Below are 27,772 nucleotides of genomic sequence, written 5' to 3'. Positions count from 1 at the left end.
CTGCAGAAGCTGAGTCACTGTACACAGAGGCTCCTGCTGAGTCACAGGCAACATGGCGGGCGCTGGGACCCAGGGGCGGCTGCCAGCTGCAGGAGGACATGCGCTCTGTGCAGGGCAATGAGACAGTGAGACAGACCCAGAGCTGGGGTCACCGAGACAGCAGGGAGGACGGGGCACGGGCATGCACTGCAGACAGGCGATTCATGAACACTGCTGGATGCATGGAGACTGGGACAGGCTGAGAGACTGCAGCATGTGAACAGAGAGACTGCCAGAGACAGAGATCGGAGAGAGTCACAGGATAAAACTGGTGCCCTAAGTACAGCAAGAGACTGAAGCCTGAATGACACTGCTGTGCATCGAAAAGAAGGTTCAGGTAAGAGACTGCTTTAAGCAGAGAGACAGAACCAGCTCAGAGACTGCTGCATGCAAATAGACAGCTAGAGACAGACCCAGTTCAGAGACTGCTGCATGCAAATAGACAGCTAGAGACAGACCCAGTTCAGAGACTGCTGCATGCAAATAGACAGCTAGAGACAGACCCAGTTCAGAGACTGCTGCATGCAAATAGCTAGAGACAGACCCAGCTCATAGACTGCTGCATGCAAATAGACAGCTAGAGACAGACCCCAGCTCATAGACTGCTGCATGCAAATAGACAGCTAGAGACAGACCCCAGCTCATAGACTGCTGCATGCAAATAGACAGCTAGAGACAGACCCAGCTAATAATAATAATAAATTTTATTTTTATAGCGCCGACATATTCCGCAGCACTTTACATTTCAGAGGGGATTTGTCCAGACAATAGACATTACAGCATAACAATAATCACATAGATCATAACAGATACCAAGAGGAATGAGCTCAGAGACTGCTGCACGACACAGAGAGAGTAGGAATATCTGACCATGTGAGACTGTCTCCCTGAGACCACTTTGCTATTACAGAAGAGACCACTGACATCCAGGCAGCCTGATAGACTGCAGGTGATAGAGACAAGGACAGCAATGTTAATTATTATACAAGGTATGTCTCTTAAAGGGACGGTACGTGTGCGCCGGGGGCTGTGCGCAGCGCATTCCCAGAATGTTTTTTTGGGGTTGGATGCATTGTATTAGTGTGTTGCTAGGTTACCCATTGTTGTTGTCACGTCCGCATCTGTTCTTAGAAAGAAAAAAAAAAAACCCATGAAACTATATAATGGCGCAGCGTAAGACATCGCTGCCCCGGGGACGCTCGTGTGTCCAGTGTAAATCAGGAATAATGAACGACTTCCATGTTTTCTGTGTCCCTTTATCGATGATGTGACTCGTGGAGTGGTCGTCCAGCATGCTGCCACTGTCTGTGACTTGGGGCCGTCACTTGCAATTTAAAGACGGCAATAGTGTGACTTTTTCGTGTCCGGGCTCCGTGGTAATGGTGCGCTGTGTGATTGTGGTAGAATCGCGGATATAAAGTCGAACGCGTGTGTGTCCAGCCCCACGGACCGTAAAGGTGTACATCCGAGAATAGCGGATGTCAGAGCGAGGTAAAGAAGGGTCAGCGTGAACTCGGCCTAATGGATGGAGTGCAGCCTCGACCCCATAACAACCGGCTGAAAATGCGAATGTGACTGTAATCTGTGCCGCGCCTGCCACCTCTGCGATGGTAAATGTTGTCCCTCCTGTGTGTGGTGGCACGTAATCCAGTCAGGCTTGTGTGTGTGCGCTAGGCCTCAGTATCCTCGTCTCCATAGTGATGGGTCGTCTGCCTTCTGCTGTGTAACGATCAGTCGTAGATGTCGGCAGAGTCTCTCAGCGCTCCGACATTGTGGGAAAATGAACTATTCACTCCGGACATAAATCAACCAAGTCATCCCCAAATGATAAAAGTAAAGTAACAAACAGGACCCACCCTCCCCGGGTCCAGCACCCACCCTCCCCGGGTCCAGCACCCGCGCTGTGACGCTTCTTCTGTGATTGGCTGATGTGTGTTGTCGACATGACTTCACCGCTGCAGCCAATCACTAGGACAGAACCAGCAGTGGAGAGCCGTCACTGGACCCGGAGAGGGTGAGTACTATCTGATTTTGTAACTTAACATGAGTACTATCTTTTGGCGTCCAGTTTTTTTTTTTTTTTTTAAGTGAAAAAATCTTTTTAACTACTTTATCGCCGACTTGGAGGATAGAGCGAAGAAACGAAACCAAAGAAGTCAACAGTGCAGTCTAGAGAGGAACTACGCGCACGTATCAACAAAGTGTGAGGGCTGCCATCTGCTGCCAGGTTAACCTAGCCCCTCCACAGCATAACCCTGCAGCTGTTCTATAAAGCTCCATCCATTGGGCCCAATCTGTTCATCAGCGCAGAACGTCTCTCTGCATACATCTCCTCAGTTGGGCGCTACTGTGAGTCCATAGATCTTTCATTGATGGAAATTGACATCAGTCTGGGGTTAACTCTTTGCATCTGTGCCAGTGCTGGATGTCCTTGGTTGTCATTCCTGGAGTTCATTTTTTTTTTTTTTTTTTTCTCTGCAGCCTTTATCCATTTATAGGCCTCTCTTTGTGAGAGCTGATATGTTTCCCAAGATTTGGGTTGATATACACTGGCTGTGCTTTCTTTTCCTCTTGTGAGAGACCTACAGGTGGTTTACCTTTGCTTTCTCTTATTGAATGCTTCACTTCTGTATCTGGGTCCAGTTGTATCTGCTCACTTGTAGTTTTTGGGCTGGCAATGACTTTCGCCATTGGTTTAATAGAGCTAAGCAACAGCACATGTGAAAAAAACTTGGGTATACTAATAGATCACAGACTGAACATGAGTCAACAGTGTGATGCAGCAGCAAAAAGGCAAAGACAGTTCTGGGATGTAGTAAGAGAAGCACACAGTCTAGATCACGTGAAGTAATTATCCCCCTCTACTTCTCCTTGGTCAGGCCTCATCAGGAATACTGGGTCCAGTTCTGTTTTTTAAAAAAAAAAAAAAAAAAAGACATGAACAAACTGGAGCAAGATCAGAGAAGAGCGACCAGGATGGTGAGCGGACTGCAAACTATGTTTTACGAGGAACGGTTAAAGGATCTGGAAATGTTTAGCTGCAAAAAAAAAAAAAAAGGTTAAGAGGAGACTTAATAGCTATCTACAAATATCTGAAGGGCTGTCACAGTGTAGAGGGATCATCGGTATTCTCATTTGCACATGGAAACATGAGAAGGAATGGGATGAAAGGGAGAAGATACAGATTAGATATTAGAAAACTTTTTTGACAGTGAGGGTGATCAATGAGTGGAACAGGCGGCCATGAGTGGTGGTGAGTTCTCCTTCAATGGAAGTCTTCAGAATCTGGACAGACATCTGTCTGTGATGGTTTTGTGACTCCTGCATTGAGCAGGGGGTCGAACACGATGACCCTGGAGGTCCCATCCAACTCTGACATTCTGTGATTCAGATATCTTCTGATCAGTGATCTCTGTCTATCGCCCTACACGTGCCCTCCGTTCTACAAATGACCTAAGACTAACATCCCCCGTAATCCGAACCTCGCACCTCCGTCTCCAAGACTTCTCTCGTGCTGCTCCAGCTCTCTGGAATGCACTTCCCCAGACGATCAGACTGATACCTAGCCCTGACCTATTCAAGCGCGCTTTGAAAACCCATCTCTTCAAACAAGCCTACCACATCAACTACCCAGCAAGCTAACTTTGCCCTGTTCCCTCCTTCCAAATATTATTCTGAATCTGCACCCTACTATTCATCTGTCTCCACACCCTTCATGCACATGATAACTGCACTTGATACTTGTCTATTGCACTTAAACACACGGGCTGATGACCGGATCATGCAGCTTTATATGAAAATCCCTATTATAATTGCCAGACCTGAATTAACAAGCATTTCTCACCTACTGTGTCCCCCCATTTCCTTGTAGATTGTAAGCTTGCGAGCAGGGACCTCACTCCTAATGTCATTGTTTGAATTGTCTTAACTTGTATTGAATTTATTGTCTGTACATGTCCCCGCTTAATTGTAAAGTGCTGCGGAATATGTTGGCGCTATATAAATAAAAATTATTATTATTATTATTATTATCAGTGTCAGTTTTCTCTTCTTATTTCCAGCGATGTCATCACATTATCTTCCAGGTCCTCAGTGAAGGTAACGCCGCTGGGAATAGTAGCTTGTCTTGTTTTCGGGTTGAGGAGTAGTCTGTATCCTTTATAACTGTCTCTCTATCCATTAAAGATCCCTTCTACTGCTGTTTCGGAGTTTGGTACATTTTTCTTCTGTAATGTAGATGTCAGGATCCTGTCAGCGCCGGCGTGCAGCCTCCGCTGAGCAGGGACTCACCCGCACTGTAGGGGGGCCCGGGGTCAGGTACAGCTGGAAAGTACAGATACACAGGACCTGTGGACGCTGAAGTTTAGCAAGCAGTCACAGGACCTACGGTCATGTGACTGCAAGGGGGCGGGGCTTAGCGTCCTGCTTTCAGAGATGGCAGGACACTATACAGAAATACTCAGAGTCAGGCAAAACGGAGGTCGTACACAGAGATATCAGTAAAGTACCAGGGATGAGACAGAACGGATAGTCGGGGCCAAGCAGAAGTCAAAACCAGACAGACATAGAAGGTACCAAGCAGAATCCAAAGCAATATCCAGAGAACAGACCGAGTCGGACACAGAGAATCAAGTAACCACAACACAGCACAAACACACTCAGGGGTCACCACACAATGCCAAGGGCGAAAGTATAACTGACAGGGATGGGAGCGTTCTGAGGCTATAAGAAGCCTCCCCCAGAACCAGGGAGAGGCCACAATCACAGCCCCAGGTGTGCAGGTAAGCCTGCACCGGGATCACAACCTTTAACCCCAGAAATGCCAGTCATCAGCACTGGTTCCAGACATTAACCCCACGTGTGCGAGTCAAACCCGCACTGAGATCATGACAGTAGACAAATATTCTGCCAATAAAAAAAAAACTGTTTTGTGATTAAGCTGCTGTCACTGCGGAATCGTCCCAATATTTTTCATGTAGTCCAGAATCTATCGGCAGACATCTGATTGTTACAGTCCGGGTTCGGTTCTTCCTTTCAGTTACCCCTTTTTTCAGGTGTGTATGGGACGTTGTATAGTTGTCCTGCCCCATATTGGTTTATCTAGGCTTCCATTTGTTTTTCGTGTAAATTTACCTCCATTATCACTTGTGCGCAGGATTCCGGTGACACTCGTCACATACACTTGCAGAACCCTGGAGCAGCGTTCATGTCATTGTTGCGTGACCGCCAGGTGGGAGCGCTGCGATCCTCCTCCTGCCTGCGGGAGTCCTCCGGCTCCTCTTCTGGTTTGCAGGCTCGGCACAACCTCTGTGAGATGAACCGGAGATGCCGGCAGGTACAGAGAGGTTGGCAGGGCTCCCATCAGGCAGCCACGGAATAATGACGTGGTCATGGGAATTGATTTGCTTATTTAACTTAACATTTTTTTCATTACATTAGTGACTGTTTCTTGGGTCTATAAAGGCTGCCATACTGCGGCTGCCTCCGTGTAAAGCTGCTGTATACGCCTACAGTTCATACACAAGCCGGTCTCTGTGCCACATCGGGGGGTTTGGCTGCACGTATAGTAATGGAGGAGTTGGCACGGACGCAATGTTCGGTAGTAGTTTTGTAATATCTGTGGCAAGATTTTTTTGGGATCACATACAGACACACGATCCTTTGGTGAGTTCCCACTTGCTAAACCGGCTCGGAGAAAAAGAGGTCACACAGTGATAACATTACACAACCGTGACGTGCAGCTGTATTCACATAGTGATGTCCATATTGCGTCCCGCCTCCGTCCGGGAAAAATCCTGACCTCATCATGACCGGTCACAAAACGCATCCTCCTGGAGGGAGCGCGCTCCTGTTATCATTCATGGGGAGAAAAAGCAAACACGAAATAGAAAATAAGCTATCCTGTCTGGTCAATCCATGTACTCGCCATTACAGTCCACTTAATGGTTCCTACAGAAGTGATGCTCACACAGACCGCCATGTCCGGACCTGCCAGGGGTCTCCTGACCTGAACGCCATAGTCTCTAGAGTACATGCCTGTTGTCACGTGCCTCGCAGCCGGTTTAGACATCGCAGTCTGTACTCCAACCGTGAATATCGGATGTGTGGGACCGGCCTGCAGGGGAGGGCAGACATGGTTATAGAAGAAAAAAAAAAACATATCCTTCCCCAGAATCAGCCGTCAGAGCAGCAGTGCTGGAGCAATCTGTTTCTGCTGGAGTGGAAAAGATCACACCGGGATCACCCACAATGACTGCCTAGAGGTTCAGATGACTGGTGGTCAGGATGTCGTCTCTTCCAATCAGGCAGACACCGCTGGAGCAAGGGGTGGGATCTTCTGAGCATGGCCTACCACTGTTAGGCTGTGTGTACACGTAGCGTTTTTTTTTTTTTTTTTTTTTGCATTTTCGTGGCGTTTTTAAACGCGCGATTTTGCCGCCAAAACGCAAAAAAAAAAAGCATCCCGTGCAATCCTATGGCATTCCGCACATGCTGTGCTAATACTGCGTATTTTTCCGCGGCGGAATTGCAGCGTGGAAAAATACGCAGCATGTTCATTCTCTGTGCAGAATCACGGGAAAATCCGCACACATAGGAATGCATTGTTCCGCTTACTTTCCGCATGTGGCTGTGCCTACCATGCAAAAAGTAAGCAGAAAATTTGCGGATGGTACCCACGGTCTGGAGGAGAGGAGATTCATACCATATCCCTGTTAAAAATAGACTTAAAATAAAAAATTGTCATATTTTGACCATATATTTGACAAGTGTGACCAACCTGTCAATCAGTTTTCCAAGCGATGTTACAGATCGCTTTGGAAAACGCTAGCATTCTGCAAGCTAATTACGCTTGCAAAATGCTAGTTTTTCCGTGGGAAATACGCGGGAATTATAAATGAAGATTTCTTGCGTATTTCCCGCGGCATGGAATGCTGGACGTGTGCACATAGCCTTAAGGTTACATAGTACACCAGAAGGCTATGTCCTCCAGTGTTGTTCAACATTTTTGTAAATGATCTAGATAAGGGAACTGAAGGTAAACTAGTCAAATTTGCAGACGATGCAAAACTAGGAGGGATAGCTAACACTAGAGAAGACAGAGAAAAGATTCAGAAGGATCTAGATAATCTTGAACAATGGGCAGCGACTAATAGAACGGTATTTAACAGGGAGAAATGCAAGATTCTACATCTGGGCAAGAAAAAGAAAATTACATCTACAGAATGAGAGGAATAGAACTAAGCAGCAGCACGTGTGAAAAAGACTTGGGCATACTGATAGATCACAGATTGCACATGAGTCAACAGTGTGATGCAGCAGCAAAAAAGGCAAACACAGTTCTAGGATGTATTAAGAGAAACATAGAATCTAGATCACGTGCAGTAATATCCCCCTCTACTCCTCCTTGGTCGGGCCTCATCTGGAATACTGTGTCCAGGTCTAGGCACCACATTTTAAAAAAGACATTGGAAAACTGGAGCAAGTTCAGAGAAGAGCGATCTGGTTGGTGAGTGTACTGCAAAGCATGTCCTACAATTAACAGTTAAAGGATCTGGGAATGTTTAGCTGCAAAAAATAAAGCTAACAGGAGGCTTAATAGCTGTCTACCAATATCTGAAGGGCTGTCACAGTGTAGAGGGATCATCATTATTCTTATTTGCACATGGAAACACGAGAAGCAATGGAATGAAACTGAAAGGGAGAAGATACAGATTAGATATTAGAAAATACTTTTTGACAGTGAGGGTGATCAATGAGTGGAACAGGTGGCCACGAGAGATGGTGAGTTCTCATTCAATGGAAGTCTTCAGAGGCTGGACAGACATTTGTCTGAGATGGTTTAGCGACTCCTGCATTGAGCAGGGGGTTGGATACGATGACCCCGGAGGTCCCGTCCATTTCTAACATTCTATGATTTTATATTGTGCTGTATATTATTTCTTTAGGATGGGAGGAAGCAGGTGAGTTTGCCAGCCGTATTCTATATCTCCTTACACTGGAGGTGTATGTAGGGCAATACTGACAATATATATCGTACATCTGACAGAAGGCAGACAAAGATGAAAATACCGAATGCAATGTCCAAACAAAATAGATAAAAATCAATTCTTAGAAAAGTAAAACCACAAACACATTTATTTGTTTAGCCATGTGGAGATAAAAAGGTTCCAATGTGAGGAAGATTACCTGGATGGTCAAGAGAGGTGAGTGTGGTGCACACCCTGACGCGCGTTTGGGATAAAGTCCTCTATCAAAACACGAATGCTTTTCTCCCACTGATAGCAAGAAGAGTTCTTGAAATTGGTGAGGATATAATGCACAAGGTATAATGGAAAGTTGCAGGAATTTTCATTGTGCAAGAAATAAACGTTTCTTTTTGTGCAAATCCAGAACAGTCACTTTAACATAACTAAGTAATGGTATTTGTGTTTTCTAGGCATTTGACTGCTGTTGGAAGAATGACAGCGCTAGGAAGTTACTGTGAGCACAATGGCAGCGTGTCCCGGGCCTGGATGGACCATGGACTGTCTCCTTGTTTTTACTTCACCTTGGTCCCGTCCGTTCTTCTCAGCTTCTCTTTTCTTCTGGGGACCTTGCAGTCTGTCTTTTATGCCAAGCATAGCCGGACAATGGAGCCCAAGTATGTCCCCAAGTCCCGTCTTTACCGCCTGCAGCTGGCACTGACTATTGTGCTGATATGCCAGGCCCTGGGAGGGCTGATCTGGCAGGCGGCGGGCACGGAGGTCCTGTATGGATACATGATAGCACATGGCTGCCTGTCCGCAGGGGCGTGGGGCTTCAGCATCTGGCTGCTTCATTTAGAGCGGACTCGGGCCCTGGAGCGGGAGCGGAGCAGGGGCCACGGGGTGGTGCTTCTTCTGTTTTGGGCTCTGGCCTTTGCTGCAGAGAACTTGGCATTTATATCGTGGATGAGTCCGCACTGGTGGTGGACGTCGATGAACAACGTGCCTCAGAAGGTGAGCCCTGCAACCTCTAGAGATACATTACTTATAGATATGAGACTGATGTCGTTCTCCTCACAGGACCTTGGGCCACGGCTGCAGAGTATTGTAATGTAACTGCTACATCAGCATTCGCAATACAACTGCCACTGTCCATAGGAGTACATTAACGGGGTATTCCAGTACTGAGACTGATAACCTATCTTCAGGATATCAGATTAGCGGAGGTCCATCACCCGGCGCCTCCACAGCTCAATCCACACCTGGTACCGCCATATCACGCTTGGTCATCACAGCGCCACACACTGTGTAGTGTCCGCTCCTGGGTGCTGCGGCTCAGATTAATGGAGAAACTGACATTGTTTTCATTTACAGGTGCAGTTTGGTCTGTGGACGCTACGATACCTCTGCACGTTGTTCCTCTTCATGCTGGGTTTTATGGCCCCAGGGCGGCCACCTAAGCCATATGTTATCCTTATCAATGAAGATGAGAGAGATATTGAGAACACACAGGTGAGAGAGGACAATATTATATCACTGAATATTTAATAATTGAAAGAGAGGAAATAAAACTACTATAATGCCGCCCCCTATGTACAAGAATATAACTACTATAATACTGCCCCTATATACAAGAATATAACTACTATAATACTGCCTCCTATGTACAAGAATATAACTACTATAATATTGCCCCCTATGTACAAGAATATAACTACTATAATACTGCCTCCTATGTACAAGAATATAACTACTATAATATTGCCCCCTATGTACAAGAATATAACTACTATAATACTGCCCCCTATGTACAAGAATATAACTACTATAATAGTGCCCCTATGTACAAGAATATAACTACTATAATACTATAATTCTCTTTTTTACTATAATACTGCCCCTATGTACAAGAATATAACTACTATAAGGCTGTGTGCACACGCTGCGGAAAAGGTGCGGATTCATCCGCGCGGATTTTGTACAATCCGCAGGTGAAACCGCAGGTCAAAAGACCTGCGGATTGCTCTGCGGTTTTGCCCTGCGGTTTTTCATCTCCTCAATGGAGGAGATGGCAAACCGCAGGAGAATCCGCAGAAAGAATTGACATGTCAATTCTTTCTGCGGATTGAAAACCGCAGATAATCCGCGCGGAAAATTCCGCACCGTCTGCACTGCGGTTTTTGATTCCCATAGGGAATCATTGTACTGTACACCGCAGCAGAAACTGCTGCGGGTCCGCAGCGGCCAAAACCGCTGCGGAACCGCAGCAAAATCCGCAGCGTGTGCACACAGCCTAATACTGCTCCTATGTACAAGAATATAACTGCTATAATACTGCCCCTATTCACAAGAATATAACTACTATAATACTGCCCCATGTACAAGAATATAACTACTATAATACTGCCCCTATATACAAGAATATAACTACTATAATACTGCTCCTATGTACAAGAATATAACTACTATAATTCTGCCCCTATGTACAAGAATATAACTACTATAATACTGCTCCTATGTACAAGAATATATCTACTATAATACTGCTCCTATGTACAAGAATATAACTACTATAATACTGCTCCTATGTACAAGAATATAACTACTATAATACTGCCCCTATGTACAAGAATATAACTACTATAATACCGCTCCTATGTACAAGAATATATCTACTATAATACTGCCCCTATGTACAAGAATATAACTACTATAATACTGCCCCCTATATCAAGAATATAACTACTATAATACTGCTCCTATGTACAAGAATATAACCACTATAATACTGCTCCTATGTACAAGAATATAACTACTATAATACTGCCCCTATGTACAAGAATATAACTACTATAATACTGCCCCCTATATCAAGAATATAACTACTATAATACTGCTCCTATATACAAGAATATAACTACTATAATACTGCCCCTATGTACAAGAATATAACTACTATAATACTGCCCCTATGTACAAGAATATAACTACTATAATACTGCCCCTATGTACAAGAATATATCTACTATAATACTGCCCCTATGTACTAGAATATAACTACTATAATACTGCCCCTATGTACAAGAATATAACTACTATAATACTGCCCCTATGTACAAGAATATAACTACTATAATACTGCCCCTACGGTATGTACTAGAATATAACTACTATAATACTGCCCCTATGTACAAGAATATAACTACTATAATACTGCCCCCTATGTACAAGAATATAACTACTATAATACTGTCCCTATGTACAAGAATATAACTACTATAATACTGCCCCTATGTACAAGAATATAACTACTATAATACTGCCCCTATGTACAAGAATATAACTACTATAATACTGCTTCTATGTACAAGAATATAACTACTATAATACTGCCCCTATGTACAAGAATATAACTACTATAATACTGCCCCTATATACAAGAATATAACTACTATAATACTGCCCCTATGTACAAGAATATAACTACTATAATACTGCTTCTATGTACAAGAATATAACTACTATAATACTGCCCCTATGTACAAGAATATAACTACTATAATACTGCTCCTATGTACAAGAATATAACTACTATAATACTGTCCCTATGTACAAGAATATAACTACTATAATACTGCCCCTATGTACAAGAATATAACTACTATAATACTGCCCCTATGTACAAGAATATAACTACTATAATACTGCCCCTATGTACAAGAATATAACTACTATAATACTGCTTCTATGTACAAGAATATAACTACTATAATACTGCCCCTATGTACAAGAATATAACTACTATAATACTGCCCCTATATACAAGAATATAACTACTATAATACTGCCCCTATGTACAAGAATATAACTACTATAATACTGCTTCTATGTACAAGAATATAACTACTATAATACTGCACCTATGTACAAGAATATAACTACTATAATACTGCCCCTATGTACAAGAATATAACTACTATAATACTGCCCCCTATGTACAAGAATATAACTACTATAATACTGCCCCCTATGTACAAGAATATAACTACTATAATACTGCCCCCTATGTACAAGAATATAACTACTATAATACTGCCCCTATGTACTAGAATATAACTACTATAATACGATAATTCTCTTTTTTACTATAATACTTCTCCTACTCTATAGAGATATATACATATATTTGTACCTGGCAATGGATCATGGTGAGTGGCGGTGTTTTTCTGGAGTTGCTCTCCAGTGGCCTTGATACCAGGGCACAAGAGTTTCTTTTGTGTGTGTGTGTAAGAGCGGAGTTATTGATTCTGCGCATTGTTCTCCCCCAGCGTTATCTTTCTTTCGTGTCATGATGTGCAACATTACAAACTCGCCTCTGCTACGTGTGTGGCCGCTCCCTGATTATCATTTTCTCAGGCTGCGTTCACATTGGATTTCTGGTTTCTCTTCATGTTGGACGTCCATTTCTGCTGGATGCGCCTGTTACATCTGTGGCCCGATGCATTTTATTGACCTTGCGTCCGCTGGGTTATCATGCTGTTTCTGTCGTTTTGCAGCACAAAAACCTGCAGACATTTCCGATGGCGGTGGTCATAGATTATTGGCTGGTTGTGCTGCGGATTTTATGTGCTTGCAGCTATAATTAGCTGAACTGAAGAACGAACAGGACTGCAGTGTAAAGCATGGAGGGCAGGACCTGTGAATGTGGGGAGACAGGAGGTGGATATAGACTCCACATGATGGGAGATTAGTAGAAGTCACTTTTTCAGTGGGCAGATCAGTCATGGTGTGGGCCGAGTAGTCATCACAGGTTGGTGGCCATCAAGCTGCCCCATTACAGAGGTTGGGACGGGGTCACTGCGGGCATGCTGGGTCTTGTGGTTTTATGACGGCTGCAGCAATGTCGGTTGCAAACCACGGTCACAATTTCTGGTCTCATCTGCTACTGTTCTCTTTTATCAGCCGCTCTTGAGAAACCCAAATGCATCCACGTGGCAGGATTTCTGGAAGAAGATCCGTCTCGTCGTACAGTACATGTGGCCTCGAGGGAACATTCTGCTGCAACTTGTGGTTCTCTTCTGCATGGCGCTGATGGGGCTAGAACGAGTCATCAATGTCTTTGTCCCTATATACTACAAGACTATAGGTGAGATGCCGTCATTGCTCCTCTCTGATCTCTCCGCTCAGGATCTCTGCTCTCTGTCAGTGAATGCCAACATTCATTGCTTCCATTCAGAGACCGAAAACCGGTCCTGATTGTGTCTCTGATACACTGTAACGAGCTCTGCACCTGTGTGAGCTGCACATTATCAGGAGCAGTTTTCAGCCTTGGTATGTAAATACTATTTTCATTTGCTGATGGTAAGTAAAGATGTAGAAAATGGTGAGAAAAAGTGGAATATCTTAGGATTTGCATTGGAAAATTCCCGGGCGCAGGCTTCTTAATAAAGGCTGGCGCAGATTTGCACCTACATTTGCTCTGCTTCACCAACTTTTATAAGAAGTGCAGTGAGCGTCGGAAAAAAGTTGCTAATCATTTCACATATATGGCGCCGCCACCAATATGCACCAATCTTATGCCAGAAAACTGTTGTAAGAGGATTAAAGAAATGCCAAGGTGTGTTAGTAATTTGCAGAAGTTTCCGGCTGTGTGATGTAAGTGTGTTCTGTCTCTTGTAACAGTGGACCAGATGACGGACGGCTCGGCGTGGCACGCACTGGCGTTCACCGTCTGCATCTATGTCCTGCTGAAGCTGCTTCAGGGCGGAGGGGCAGGTAATATCCGATGCGGAGGGCCGGGTAGTGTCCGATGCCCCGGGCGGAGGGGCGGGTAATGTCCGATGCGGAGTGGCGGGCAATGTCGGATGCCCCGGGCGGAGGGCCGGGCAATGTCGGATGCCCCGGGCGGAGGGCCGGGCAATGTCGGATGCCCCGGGCGGAGGGCCGGGCAATGTCGGATGCCCCGGGCGGAGGGCCGGGCAATGTCGGATGCCCCGGGCGGAGGGCCGGGCAATGTCGGATGCCCCGGGCGGAGGGCCGGGCAATGTCGGATGCCCCGGGCGGAGGGCCGGGCAATGTCGGATGCCCCGGGCGGAGGGCCGGGCAATGTCGGATGCCCCGGGCAATGTCGGATGCCCCGGGCGGAGGGGCAGGCAAAAAAATTTACCCCCCGGACCAGGACGCCAAAATAAAGTTAATTCCAGACCAAATTATTAAAGTATTCAGCCCCCTAACATTGATCCGACCCTGGAAGAGTCTCCGAGCCAAACCCCAGAAAAGAATCAGAACCGTAAAATAAATTCAATCCTAGACCAGAGCACTCATTTTTGGGGACTGGTGTCTAAATTATTTTTAATCAGGTTTCAGACCCCTGAAAATAATTTAGATTTCAGACCGAGTCTCTAAAGTCGATCAAACTCCAACAATGACCCTAAAATTTTTCCTGTCCGAGTTCAGATCTCAGGCCAGACACCAGACAACAAAATGAACATATACTTGGCCCCTTCACTTTTGGACTTGCTCAGGTTTTTGGCCACTGATTTTTTTTTTTTTCCCCTCCTTCCTTCCTGTAGGAGCGACAGGTTTTGTCAGTAACCTGCGCACCTTCTTGTGGATCCGAGTGCAGCAGTTCACAAACCGCGAGGTGCAGATCCGCCTGTTCGCCCACCTGCACGCCCTGTCTCTGCGGTGGCATCTCGGACGTAAAACAGGTGAAGTGTTGCGCAGCGTGGACAGAGGAACCAGCAGCATCAATAGCCTCTTAAGGTAAGGACCCCGGAGTTTGGTTGTGGGGGGGCCGTGTGGCTGGAGCCGCATGTCATTGATGGGGGAATGTGTCTCTCTGCAGTTACATTGTATTCAGCATCCTGCCCACCATCGCGGATATTCTCATCGGCATCGTCTACTTCACGTCCTCCTTCAACGCCTGGTTTGGACTCATCATTTTTGTCTGTATGACCTTGTACCTGAGTAAGTATTTTGGAGATTGCCCCCAAGATATTCGGTAATGGGGGCCGGGAATTTTGGACCCATAAAAATCTTATGCTTAAAGCAAGGAAAATTAATATTTTGACAGCACCAATCCCCCAACACTTCTACCCTGGTCCATCTCCAGTCTGCACCTTCTGTAGCATTCGCCTGACAACACAGATATGTGTGACCGCTGCAGTCAGTCAGTGTTTGCAGCGGTGACCCGCTACGTATCCGTTTTGAGACACCAGTGGGGCATCGGTGAAGCAAGTTTGCCTACTTTTCATCTTTTCTTTATTTGAAAATAATTTTCCCTCGATGGTGAAACCTTTTAGTGAGGCCGGGATTCTCAGACCATTAATTTACATTCATTCACTAGTAAAAATTTCTTGACCCCCGAAATCTTCTACACTGGAGACTGGATGTTTATGTTTTAGGTGGTAAAGTTTGGAATCTTAGGTTGCATTTATATGTAGCGACATCTGTCCAATCGGACCAAAATTGGTGTGTGAAACGGAGAGCTGATCTGATTGAAATCTGTCTCAGAAAATTGATCTCGCGTTCTTAAAAAATCTGAAAAAATGCAGATTGTGGCTGTCAATAATATGGAGTCTGTACGGGGGCAGAACAATCGTCCGTCACAGGGTTTGTATCGAGCACCGAATGACTTCATGCAAAAGTCCAGCTCTGACCATTGTCCTCCTCTGTAAGATTCACATACAAGTCAGACAACTTTCATCTTAAGGGTCTTTCTGCAATGGGGGCCAAGAGTCTGAGAATAAATATTAAGTGATGGGGCTGGAAAGTTTAGTCTCTGAAATGTAGAGGCCGGGAATATTTCACTCAGAAAACTTTGGCAGCTGTGCCGGCGAGTCTTAGGCTGGTTTCACACTAGCGTTTTTTAGCACAGCTCATCATGCGCGTACATGCGCATGCGTCCTGATCCCCTATATTTAACATGGGGTTGCATGGTATAGCGTTTGCACGCGTTCGTATGCGTTTTCATGCGCATGCGTTTTTTTGTGGTGTGCGCCCAGGCGCGCCGGACGCAACCTGTTGCATTTTTGGTCCGTCCGACCTGTCTCAAAAAAAACGCATGCACACGCGTGCGCACGGAATGCGACAAAAAATCACATTACAGTCTATGGGAACGCTGACGTGCGCATGGACATGCGCACGTCAACGTTTAAAATCGCATGCGTTTTAAGACTCAATATGGCTACAAACTGATTAAAATGCATGCGCATAAAATAAGCAAACACATGCAAAGCGCTTGATGCGTTTTTTGTATGCGTTTGGACTGCGCACGTTGCGCAGCGCAAAAAAACGCTAGTGTGAAAGTAGCCTTAGAAACAAAATTCCTGGGCAATGGGGGCTGATTGTGAACTCGGAGGTTATAGACAATGGGAGTCGGGAAATTTTGTAGCTTCTTAATCTTCTTCTTCCCGGTTTTCAGCCCTGACCATCATCATCACTGAATGGAGGACTAAGTACCGGCGGGACATGAACACCAGAGACAATGAGGCCAAATCTCGGGCCGTGGACTCCTTGCTGAACTTTGAAACGGTGACCCCCTCCTCCCTGCTGCTCTGTCTTGTCTTTGCGGCCCATCCTCCGCTCGGCTCTGTCTTGTCTCTGCGGCCCATCCTCCGCTCTGCGGCCCATCCTCCGCTCTGCGGCCCATCCTCCGCTCTGCGGCCCATCCTCCGCTCTGCGGCCCATCCTCCCCGCTGCTCTGTCGTGTCTCTGTGGCCCATCCTCCCCGCTGCTCTGTCGTGTCTCTGTGACCCATCCTCCCCGCTGCTCTGTCGTGTCTCTGTGGCCCATCCTCCACTCTGTGGCCCATCCTCCCCGCTGCTCTGTCATGTCTCTGGGGCCCATCCTCCCCGCTGCTCTGCTTTTTCTCTAGGGCTGATCGCTTTGGGGCCCATCCTCCACTCTGCGGCCATTTATCCGCTCTGTGGCCCATCCTCCCTTCTGCTCTGTCTTGTGTCTGCGGCCCATCCACCGCTTTGTGGCCCACCCTCCGTACTGCTCTGTCTTGTCTGTGCGGCCCATCCTCTGCTCTGGGGCCCATCCTCCCCGCTGCTCTGCTTTTTCTCTAGGGCTGATCGCTTTGGAGCCCATCCTCCACTCTGCGGCCATTTATCCGCTCTGTGGCCCATCCTCCCTTCTGCTCTGTCTTGTGTCTGCGGCCCATCCACCGCTTTGTGGCCCACCCTCCGTACTGCTCTGTCTTGTCTGTGCGGCCCATCCTCTGCTCTGGGGCCCATCCTCCTCGCTGCTCTGTTTTGTCTCTGGGGCTGATCGCTTTGGAGCCCATCCTCCACTCTGCGGCCATTTCTCCGCTCTGTGGCCCATCCTCCCTTCTGCTCTGTCTTGTGTCTGCGGCCCATCCACCGCTTTGTGGCCCACCCTCCGTACTGCTCTGTCTTGTCTGTGCGGCCCATCCTCTGCTCTGGGGCCCATCCTCCTCGCTGCTCTGTTTTGTCTCTGGGGCTGATCGCTTTGGGGCCCATCCTCCACTCTGCGGCCATTTATCCGCTCTGTGGCCCATCCACCGCTCTGTGGCCCACCCTCCGTAATGCTCTGTCTTGTCTCTGCGGCCCATCCTCTGCTTTGGGGCCCATCCCCCCCACTGCTCTGTTTTGTATCTGGGGCCGATCGCTCTGGGGCCATCCTCCACTCTGTGGCCCATCCTCCCCGCTGCTCTGTCGTGTCTCTGTGGCCCATCTTCCCCGCTGCTCTGTCATGTCTCTGGGGCCCATCCTCTGCTCTGGGGCCCATCCTCCCCGCTGCTCTGTTTTGTCTCTGGGGCTGATCGCTTTGGGGCCCATCCTCCACTCTGCGGCCATTTATCCGCTCTGTGGCCCATCCTCCCTTCTGCTCTGTCTTGTGTCTGCGGCCCATCCACCGCTCTGTGGCCCACCCTCCGTACTGCTCTGTCTTGTCTGTGTGGCCCATCCTCTGCTTTGGGGCCCATCCTCCCCACTGCTCTGTTTTGTCTCTGGGGCTGATCGCTCTGGGGCCAATCCTCCACTCTGCGGCCTCTCCTACGCTCTATGTCCAATCCTTCCCGCTACTCTGTCTTGTCTCTGCGGCTGATGCTTTGATTTGTGGCCGCTCGCGGCTGAGATCTATGTTACTCACTGTAAAGTGACCATGTGATGTGACGCCTCCGTCTTCTCTCCCAGGTGAAGTACTACAACGCTGAGTCCTACGAAGTAAACAGATTCAACGACGCAATAGTGAAATACCAGGTAAGGCAGAGCTATCCCTGTAATCTGGTGCTGAAATATCAAAATTTCAGCGCTCGCTTTGCTTTATTTCAGGAGCCTCGCTCTTTAATTCTGCTCCGTCTCCAGTTTTAGTCCAGATTATTTCACAATCTTGTGTCCTACATAAGTGTTGCTGGAATATCAGAATTTCTGGATTATTGGTTGTGAGATTAAAGACTCTTTACAGTGTTTGGTTATTTTTCATCCTTGCAGGTGTCGGAGTGGAAGGTTAACGCGACGCTCGCCTTTCTCAATCAGACCCAGAACCTGATCATCGGGCTTGGGCTGCTGGCCGGGTCACTGCTCTGCGCCTACTTTGTCACGGAGAACAAGTTTAAGGTAAGTGGTGTCATATTGAGCTGCGTTCAGTGTATCCGGCAGAGCTGGACCCCGCTGATGTTGCCCTCTCGCCCGCACAGGTCGGTGACTATGTCTTGTTTGGAACTTACATCATCCAGCTCTACACTCCTCTGAACTGGTTCGGCACGTACTACAGGTAGGTGAGGCTTCAAGCCCTGGTATATGAGCGTGTACAGAGCTACAGTATAAAGCATGGTGGATAGAGCAGTAGCCTCTGAAACAAGAGATTGAAGATTCTAACAGTCAATGCAGCTAAATAAAATAAAGTTGTTGTCTGGACTGTACGCTGGGTAGTTGTCCTGACAAAGGAGTAAAATGACATGTGGGTGTTTTGGACTTTATATTCCTATGTGTGCTGTAATTTGGGTTGTGGTCGAGTACGACTATTGTTGATAGGGGCGGTTGGAGTTCAAATGTTCTGATTGTGATTTCCTGTTTTTCCTTTCTTTAGTTTTTTTTTAGAATCCACAAAAATTTTCCTGTTTAATTAAAATAAAGTTGTAAATTTCATATATTTCATCAGGATGATCCAGAATTCTTTCATTGACATGGAGAACATGTTTGAGCTGTTCAGCGAAGACCAAGAGGTAAGGGGACCCCCGATCAGCGTGACCAGGGTGGGTCCTTCGGGCTCTGTTCACATCTGCACCCCAAGTGTTCAGCACGCAGAGGATTGTCCAGACTGGATACAATTGTAACAAGCCCCAAACTGTGTAAAATATTATGTCAGGAAGGATATTCTGCCTCATGGTGTGGACAGGATCGTGTGAATTCACGGCTGAGATTCTGACAATGACGAGAAAATAAAAAGGCAAAGTTTATTAGAAGTTGCAGAAATTTTATAAAACGGGAAAACTCTTTAAAACGGATTCTCTGTCTTTTCTCGCCGTGTCAGTTTGGGTTGTGTTCTCTGTTCCTCTTATAATCCAAATCAGATATTTATTTCTATATGTTCATATTATACGGATCGCTATAGAGCCCGCAATATTAGACATGATTTGCAATCACCCCCCGGGGTGGGATCATTGGACCCCATTCTGGAGATGGGAGAGGGTCCAGGCAATAGGGGCCATATCCTGTAGATAAGTAATTAGTGATGACGTCCAAGACCTTCGGCTTCTTTTTGTCACTTTCTGCTCTATTCCTCGTCTGCAGGTGAAGGATCCGGTGAACGCCCCGGCGCTGAGATTCCGTGTTGGAAAGATTGAGTTTGAGAATATCCATTTCAGCTACACAGACGGGTACGGAGGTCTCCTCTGTTTATGCCGTATAATCCGTGTAATTGCTGCCGGTAATTCCATCAAGCTGGAGAATGACGTCTGCATCTGATCCTGGCGGCGCACTGCTTCTATGGATTTTGGTTTTTTTCTTGCTGGACCAGTAAGAGTTACTGGTGTCGGTGGCGGACTATTGGGATCTTTACTTTCTTATATAACAATCATTAATCTCCATTGTTCTTTATACTGAAGGAGGGAGATTCTGCGCGACATCTCGTTCACTGTGATGCCAGGACAGACAGTCGCACTGGTGAGCTGCTCGTTTATTACATGGTGTTCTTTACCCCGCTTAATAATAGTCAATACACCAATTACATCTGGCTGGATCAGGACATTCATTATTTAGTATAAAAAATCATTAATATCTAGCAGTGTTTCCCTCTGTAATTCCCCTGTATTAAAGGGTTCTCCGCTTTCTATAAAACCCTGCATGTCCACAGGTCCTTTCTGCTCAAATCTGAGCGCAAGGTGTTTCCAGTGATTAGCTGTAATCTGCTGGGGAACCTGAGAGTTTCCCTTCAGCACCCCCACAGGAGAAATGAAGCATTACACAGTGCACATGTACATCAGTGGGTTGTCTGTGTGATGTGGGACAGTACGGGTCCTCCGGAGCGACGGACGCTCGCTGTGACTGATCTCCGCTCATCCTGAGCAGTGGACCCCACTTCTTCTAGATGCAAGTTCCTGAATAGGTTGTGAAAATGGGTTTTCTAAACTGGACAATCCCTTTAATGCACAACGCAGCAGGATTAGATGAGTCTATCAGTATAATGGAGAATGGCACCTAACCCCGTGTCACCATCACTAGGTGGGACCATCCGGCTCTGGAAAAAGCACCATCATACGGCTGCTCTTCCGTTTCTACGATGTCAAAGGCGGCAGCATCCGAATTGACGGGCAAGACATCTCTACGGTAAGAGCAAAGCGTCAGTACGTCTGCCCCATATCCATCCATATATCCACCCTCACACATACGTCTTCCAGGTGTTGCAGGCGTCTCTGCGCTCCCATATCGGCGTGGTCCCCCAGGACACTGTGCTGTTTAATGACACCATCCGCAACAATATCCGCTATGGGCGAGTCACGGCTACGGACGAGGAGGTGGAGGAGGCGGCCATGGCGGCTGATATCCACGAGCGGATCCGTACTTTCCGCGATGGTGAGTGATCGACTACTTGAATCCAGCGAGACCGATTCCTGATGGAGCAGATCAGGGTCCGCACTAGATGAGCCCCTCGTATATCTGCGAGCCGCTGATCCTGCGTCCCCTCCGGAGATGACCTGCATCGTCACATTTATTGGCAGTCGAGTTTGCTGGAAGTTTATCCCAGAGTGAGATTATAAGTTTACAGAATCCTTCCCCATCTGCAGGTTACGACACACAAGTCGGGGAACGTGGGCTAAAGCTGAGCGGCGGAGAGAAGCAGCGAGTCGCCATCGCCCGGACCATCCTGAAAGCGCCACAGATCATCCTGCTGGACGAGGTAAAGCTGAGCGTTTCACACCGACGCCGTGCTCTGCATTTTCTTCTTGCATTGAGGAATTGCTTTCTGAGCGGTTTTCCTTCCTCCACTAATGGATCAGTGGGAATCATATATTAGCAAATTGCTATTTATACCGTCCCATACATAAGAATATGGCAGCTAGGATATAGCTGGACTCTGATGTTCCCGGTTTGCTCTTCTCAGGCCACTTCTGCCCTGGACACGGAAACTGAGCGCAACATCCAAGCGTCGTTAGCCAAAGTCTGCGCTAACCGGACGACAATAGTGGTCGCCCATAGGTAAGAGCTTGCAAGAAGAGACTTCACGTGTGGGGTCTCGGGGGGGACTGCACTCGTCCTGAAGACTTTCACCATTACTGGCCGTACACTTTAATAGTATGTGGCATCACCACGCGGTGCTATGACGTTGCTGCGCCCGTGCCACCTGCATTGAGTGTCGGCTGTAATATATAGAGGACACCCAGCTGCAAACGGCATCAACTCCGAGCCCGAGTGTTGCTGGTCGTGGCACCTTAAGTGGTTGACACATGACCAGGGCTCAGTCTATCACCCCCATCGGCCCCCCAATAGTTTGCTTAATAGGCCAAGAACGTGATCCCATCAGGCCGTGATGGAGACATAATATATCGCAATACTGTAGTGGAGAAATGTATTCTAGCAGTCGGCCCCTGGTGGGGTTAAAAAAATGTGAAAAAAAAAAGTTAAAGGATTTTAATTTTTTTTTTCCCCCTCTTTCACCGAAACCCTTTTATTCCTAAGAAAAAAACATGAAAAATAAACCATGTATAATTGGCATTTCCGCACCCATAGAGGCCTGGGCCAAATCCTTTACACATCATTTATCCTGTATGGTGAACCCCATCACAAGGAAAAAACAGTTTGCTTTTTCTGCCCATCCATTTCCCCCCTCCTCCCAAAAAACACAAAAGTATGAAGTGATCAAAATGTTATATATATACCCCCTCACAAAAGTAGACAAGATAAATGTGATGTAAACGTAGCTAAAAAAAAAAGTACAGAAAATGCTAAGGTAAAAAAAATGGTAAAAGTGCTTCATTAAATCAACCCTCAGCTCCTACCAAATTGCAGTACCAAGAATGACCACTACACATTGTATGGCGCTGTTCTGGGTTCATGCAGCCGCGGCTGAGAACAGCTGATTGGTGGAGGTGCCGGGCGTCAGACCACTACCAATGTGACATTGATGGCCTATATCGTCAGACCCTGGTACCTGATGGGTCTTCAGATACGTCCCGGCGACCCCTTTAATTCTTGAGTAGCGCACTTTATATATTAGTTTAAGACGTTTCTCTCCTAATTAAAAATCTCATTTCCAGACTTTCCACTGTGATCAGCGCAGACCAGATCCTGGTGCTGAAGGAAGGGCAGATCGTAGAGAGGGGACGGTAAGTGCGCTCGGTCTGTCGGGGGCTTGTGGCCGCGTCTTGGCCCCCATATGCCTGCCTGTAATCGTCCAGAATGCGACCATAAAAAGTGATCACTAAATGTGCGCTCACTGAAAGCAGCCACTAGTGATAACAGGGTATGTAGACTTTTGCAACCATTTTATAATTCCTTCAAATCGGCTTAAAAATTAAATAAAGCAACTGTTTAGATAATGTTGAGCTAGTGCCATTTTGTGTTTACAGCTCCTTTGCTGACCTAAGTGTCTCCGAGACTACGAACAGACCCTGTGTTTTCGGCGTGATCCCGTGGTCACATGACCATTCACCTAACCTTTCTGGAGAGAATACTGCACAGAGGGTTTATTATTAGTCGGTGACTTTTCGGGCATAAGAGCTGTTTACACAGAACGGAAAGAGATTTATTTTTTTAAATCATAACTTTGCGCGAATGTATTGGAACAAATTAAAAATGGTTGCAAAAGTATTCACATCCCTATGGTTGTAGCATTTACTTTACAATTCTCCTTCCAGGCACGACGAGCTGCTCGCCAAGGGCGGCGTCTACGCGGGAATGTGGCAGAAACAGCAGAGCGGCAGCGAGTCGTCGTCGGACTCGGAGTCCGAGAGAAAGGACCGCGCTTCCGAGAAGCTACAGCAGCCTAAACCAGCGCTGAGGAAGCCTCATTAGACCCCAGAGACCCCCGGTCAGAGCCCCAGGCCGGGGCCGCTACACCATAATTTTCCCTCCTCAACATTCAGGACCGATCACATCTCTGGCCGCCATCTGATTGCTGGGGGCAGAATATAGACCCCCGAGAAAATCTCTTCCAAAGAAGTAACGTGTATGGGGGATTCGCTCAGGCTACGGCCAACATACGACACTAAACCGAAATCCAGTTGTTTTTTTTTATTTTGCACAGTTGAATGTAATCTATTGTCTGCTGTTATCAGCCGCTTCTGTCCGAGGGCAGCTGCCAGTAGAGACTGTCGAGCAATGGCAGGAAACTGTGTCCCCCGCGATCACTACTATCTCACATTTCTCTTATAATGCTCCACTTTCACAAACTTTTATAAACTTCTCGTGACCCTTTAGTGGCTGCAGAAGACTTAAATTGCACTGCCACCAAAGCTGACATTACAGGAGGTGCTTGCTGCTTTATATATTGATGCTTTATCCTCAGTCATTACTATCTAAGGTCGTGGGGGGTCAGACACCCGGACCCCCCAATCATCAACTGTTATCATCTTCTGGTGGCCGAATGAAAATTCTGCAGAGGCGGGGCAGCACAGCGCCGTGCACCGTGTAGTGGCTGCTGCCAGTACTGCAGCTCCAATTACACTCACTTCAGTAAGAGCTGAGCTGCAGTACCCATAAACAGCCACTGCGTGGCGCTGTGCCGTTTCCTCTCCATGCAGTTCACACCTGCCGCTGATGGCCCTGATTACAGCTGGTTGGGGGAGAGCGCTGAGTGTCAGACCCCCTCCGATCTGATATTGATGACACATAGAGGCATACAGTCTCCGGCTGCCATAGACATAAGAGAAAATGTGTATTTAGGGCGACCTGCTCTCCATGAATGCTCCTGGTTTCCCTCGATAGACGGCAGCATGGGACTCGTTTGTCACCAGCACTCAATCTTCCCATGGTGCATTGCAGCCGGTATAAAGGGGTCTCCACCTACATGATACCTCGTACACGCTCGCGTGGATCCGGAAGCGTCTCCCGTGACCTCAGGTTTAGATTTCTTTATAGAGCCTCCTCCGCTTTTTTTAATTGATGTTTTGTATGATGATGCAGGTCGGGTGATTGCTCAGCGGAGGAGGGGAATGAATATTTATTCAGTGGACACAATGGTGGACTGTATGATATAGAATAAAAAAGAATATTCCTGAGTTTCGTCTCTCTGGTCTGATGCGTTATATACGGCAGCGCTCGGCTCTACAGGCGGGGGTCATTACAGCTGTTCATCCAGGGCTCGCTGATTCATGACACTTGGAAAGCCAGAAAGCAGCAGCTGCAGCTCGGATTGGTTTGCTGGGTGACAACTCTCACGGGCACTGTGGTCGCTGACAACTGCTCATCTGAGAGGTGTGGAGCTAATCCTAGGTGAGCTCCACGATGACGCCGGTCTGCGATGTTTAACCCCTTAACTATCATAAAGAAATAAGCATCACTTCCCATTTGATCCCACCAGCACCAGAATTGAGGGCATCCTCTCCATCACTCACGTGACTGCTGCGGCTCCCAGGTACACGGATGGTAGGAGAACGTCATCTCTTCTTATACTTCACCTCCTCCATCCTTATTCTTTGCACAATTTTTAAAAATCCCAAAAGAAAACTTTTAAGTCTTAAACTTGAGCCTAAAATCATTCCCATTGTAGACATTGGTGGGGCAGCCACGGTCTGCTCAGACGCAGGGTCGTTATGGCTGTAGCACCCGGACACTGCAACCTAAGGGGCCCAAAAGCAGAAGACCAATTCTAATATTGGGGCCCATCAGGTTACGTCCCTGCTTGGATATTTCTGCAACTCTCATATAATAGAAAGTAGAAAACTGCAAATGTCTGTGGCCATTTCTCCATCTATGGCACGTCTGACCAGTCAGGACGGCGATTGGGGGCCCGTTGGTCCCATAGGAGTGTTATTTCCATTTGTTTCTAAAAAGATAAACTCAGGAAGGGGGATAATAAATAACCCTTGAGGGGCCGCACTTGTGGAGACCTAGAGGGGCCGCGCTTATCGAGACCTGAAGGACCGTGGTTTTTGAGACCTGGGGGTGCCCACGCTTATCGAGACCTGAAGGACCGTGGTTTTTGAGACCTGGAGGGGCCGCGCTTATCGAGACCTGAAGGACCGTGGTTTTTGAGACCTGGGGGTGCCCACGCTTATCGAGACCTGAAGGACCGTGGTTTTTGAGACCTGGAGGGGCCGCGCTTATCGAGACCTGAAGGACCGTGGTTTTTGAGACCTGGGGGTGCCCACGCTTATCGAGACCTGAAGGACTGTGGTTTTTGAGACCTGGAGGGGCCGCGCTTATCGAGACCTGAAGGACCGTGGTTCTTGAGACCTTGAGGGGCCGCACTTGTGGAGACCTGAAGGCCCGTGGTTTTTGAGACTTGGGGGGGGGGCCACGCTTATGGAGAGGACTGACTCTGCCACATTGCAGCTGCGTCCCCCTGACTGCAGACAATTTGCCCCCAGCAGTGATTTTTCTTAACGTCATTAAAACCGGTGTTGTACCCAAAGAAGATCACAGGTTCTTTAACCCCTTCATGAAGCGGACAATTTCTGTTTTTTCCTCTCTTTTTTTCCAAGAGCCATAACTTTTTTATTTTTCCGTCCCCATAGCCGCATTATGGCTTATTATTTTTTGTGGGACGAGTTGTACTTTTGAAGGACACCATTCATTTTTCCACCTATGAGGTAGTGCACTGGAAATTGTGGAAAAAAAAAAAACCAAACAACTCTGCCATTGTTTTTTGGGGAATTTTTTTTTTTATGGTGTACATTTTGTAGTACAAATGACCTCGCTGTAGGATTCTCCTCATCAACGCGATTACGATGATACCAAACACGGGCAGTTTTCTTTCTTTATTTAGTGGTAAATAAAAGAATTTGTAAATAAAAACTTTGGGGCTTGTGTTGTCATTCTCTGAGACCTGTAAAGTTTGTATTTTACGGGAGATGGAGCTGCTTGGCGGATTATTTTTTGCAGGGTGAGACATTGTTTTGATACCATTTTGGGATAGATGTGACTTTTCGTTCACCTGTTCCAGCCTTTACTGTGCAATTGCAGTGACCCAAAAAAAATAATAAATGTTTTTGTGTATTTTTTTTAAATACCTATTTTCAATGGAGGATAAGCGGTGGTTGTGGTGTGTGGGGGATTGACATGAACATAGTTTTTTTCATTTTTACTTTTCACTCCGCGTTTGCCCCTTCAGGGGGCCTGAAGATGCGATCGTCTGATCACTCGTCCTATATATCATCTGTCATTGCTGCATAGAGCGGATATCACGGCCTCCGTTGCAGCTCGGCCACAGGCAGGATTACAGGCGAGCTCCTTAATAACAAGTACAGGGGCTCTCAGCTGCCCCCCCGGCTGTCAGGACAGCCCATGGTCGACTTAGGGTCACGTCACAGCGCGCCGATGGGGGGAGAGAATAATGTGTGTGTATGTTGGTGCGTGTTCTATGTCTGAGATTGACAGCGGCATTTAACAGGTTAACAAGTGGGGGGATTGCTACTGCACCCATGACTGTTAGGCTAAGTGCACACGTACCGATACTCTCGCGGAAATTACCGTGAGAATTCCGGAATTCTATTCCGTGGGAAAATCGCATTTTAAATTCCCGCGATTTTCCCGCGGAAAAACTAGCATTTTGCAAGCGTATTTAGCTTGCAGAATTGCTAGTGTTTTCCAAGCGATCTGTAGCATCGCTTGGAGAACTGATTGACGAGTGTGACCAACCTGTCAAACATAGTGTTTGACGAGTGTGACCAACTTTTTACTACTGAGGCCGCCTATGCAGCATCAATAGTAAAAGATAGAATGTAAAAAATGGTGTTATTCTTACCTTCCGACGTCCCGCGCAGCCGTTCCCAGTAATCCTTTGCGAAAATGCCCGCGATGACGTCAGTTCTCGCGGGATCGCGACGTCTCGCGGTAATTCGCGATGACCGTGAGAACGGACGCCATCGCGGGCATTTTCCCAAAGGATTACTGGGACCGAGAGCGTGGAGAGAAGCGTGAAGGCTGCGCGGGACGCCGGAAGGTAAGAATAGCAATATTTTTTATTTTAAATTCTATCTTTGGGATATGGTACCCAGAGCCTGGAGGACAGTCTCCTCTCCTCCGGACCGTGGGTACCATCCGCAAATGTTCTGCTTTCTTTTCGCATGGTGTGCACAGCCACATGCGGGAAGTAAGCGGAACAATGCATTCCTATGGGTGCAGGATCGCCGCGATTCC

The 27,772-nt window shown here is 47.0% G+C and overlaps 1 protein-coding gene across 1 annotated transcript; it reads left to right on the top strand.

Annotated features, from left to right (window-relative positions):
• On the top strand, positions 1-24,690 carry ABCB6 (ATP binding cassette subfamily B member 6 (LAN blood group)). Its single transcript, XM_073545439.1, has 20 exons — positions 1-376; positions 8,477-9,017; positions 9,378-9,515; positions 12,966-13,149; positions 13,686-13,778; positions 14,576-14,768; positions 14,851-14,972; positions 16,429-16,538; positions 18,167-18,232; positions 18,464-18,589; positions 18,670-18,746; positions 19,134-19,197; positions 19,766-19,851; positions 20,080-20,137; positions 20,696-20,800; positions 20,872-21,046; positions 21,259-21,371; positions 21,576-21,670; positions 22,729-22,797; positions 23,329-24,690. Exons 2-20 carry the CDS (start codon positions 8,499-8,501, stop codon positions 23,483-23,485), a joined length of 2,550 nt encoding a protein of 849 aa, XP_073401540.1. The 5' UTR covers positions 1-376; positions 8,477-8,498; the 3' UTR covers positions 23,486-24,690.
• The last annotated feature ends 3,082 nt before the right edge of the window (positions 24,691-27,772 follow it).

This window comes from Dendrobates tinctorius, unplaced genomic scaffold (genome assembly GCF_039654945.1).
Source record: "Dendrobates tinctorius isolate UK_male_01 unplaced genomic scaffold, ASM3965494v1 ptg000143l, whole genome shotgun sequence".
Lineage (NCBI taxonomy): Eukaryota > Metazoa > Chordata > Amphibia > Anura > Dendrobatidae > Dendrobates > Dendrobates tinctorius.
Note: the sequence above shows the minus strand (reverse complement) of the source record. Positions and strands in the feature narration are given on the sequence as shown.

Bases quoted from the DNA above. Each gene is read 5' to 3' on its own strand.
- ABCB6 (XM_073545439.1), top strand. From the start codon at position 8,499: ATGACAGCGCTAGGAAGTTACTGTGAGCACAATGGCAGCGTGTCCCGG. The intron at 16,539-18,166 runs GTGACCCCCTCC...CTTCTCTCCCAG, and splicing joins CCTTGCTGAACTTTGAAACG to GTGAAGTACTACAACGCTGA. The intron at 21,372-21,575 runs GTAAAGCTGAGC...TGCTCTTCTCAG, and splicing joins AGATCATCCTGCTGGACGAG to GCCACTTCTGCCCTGGACAC.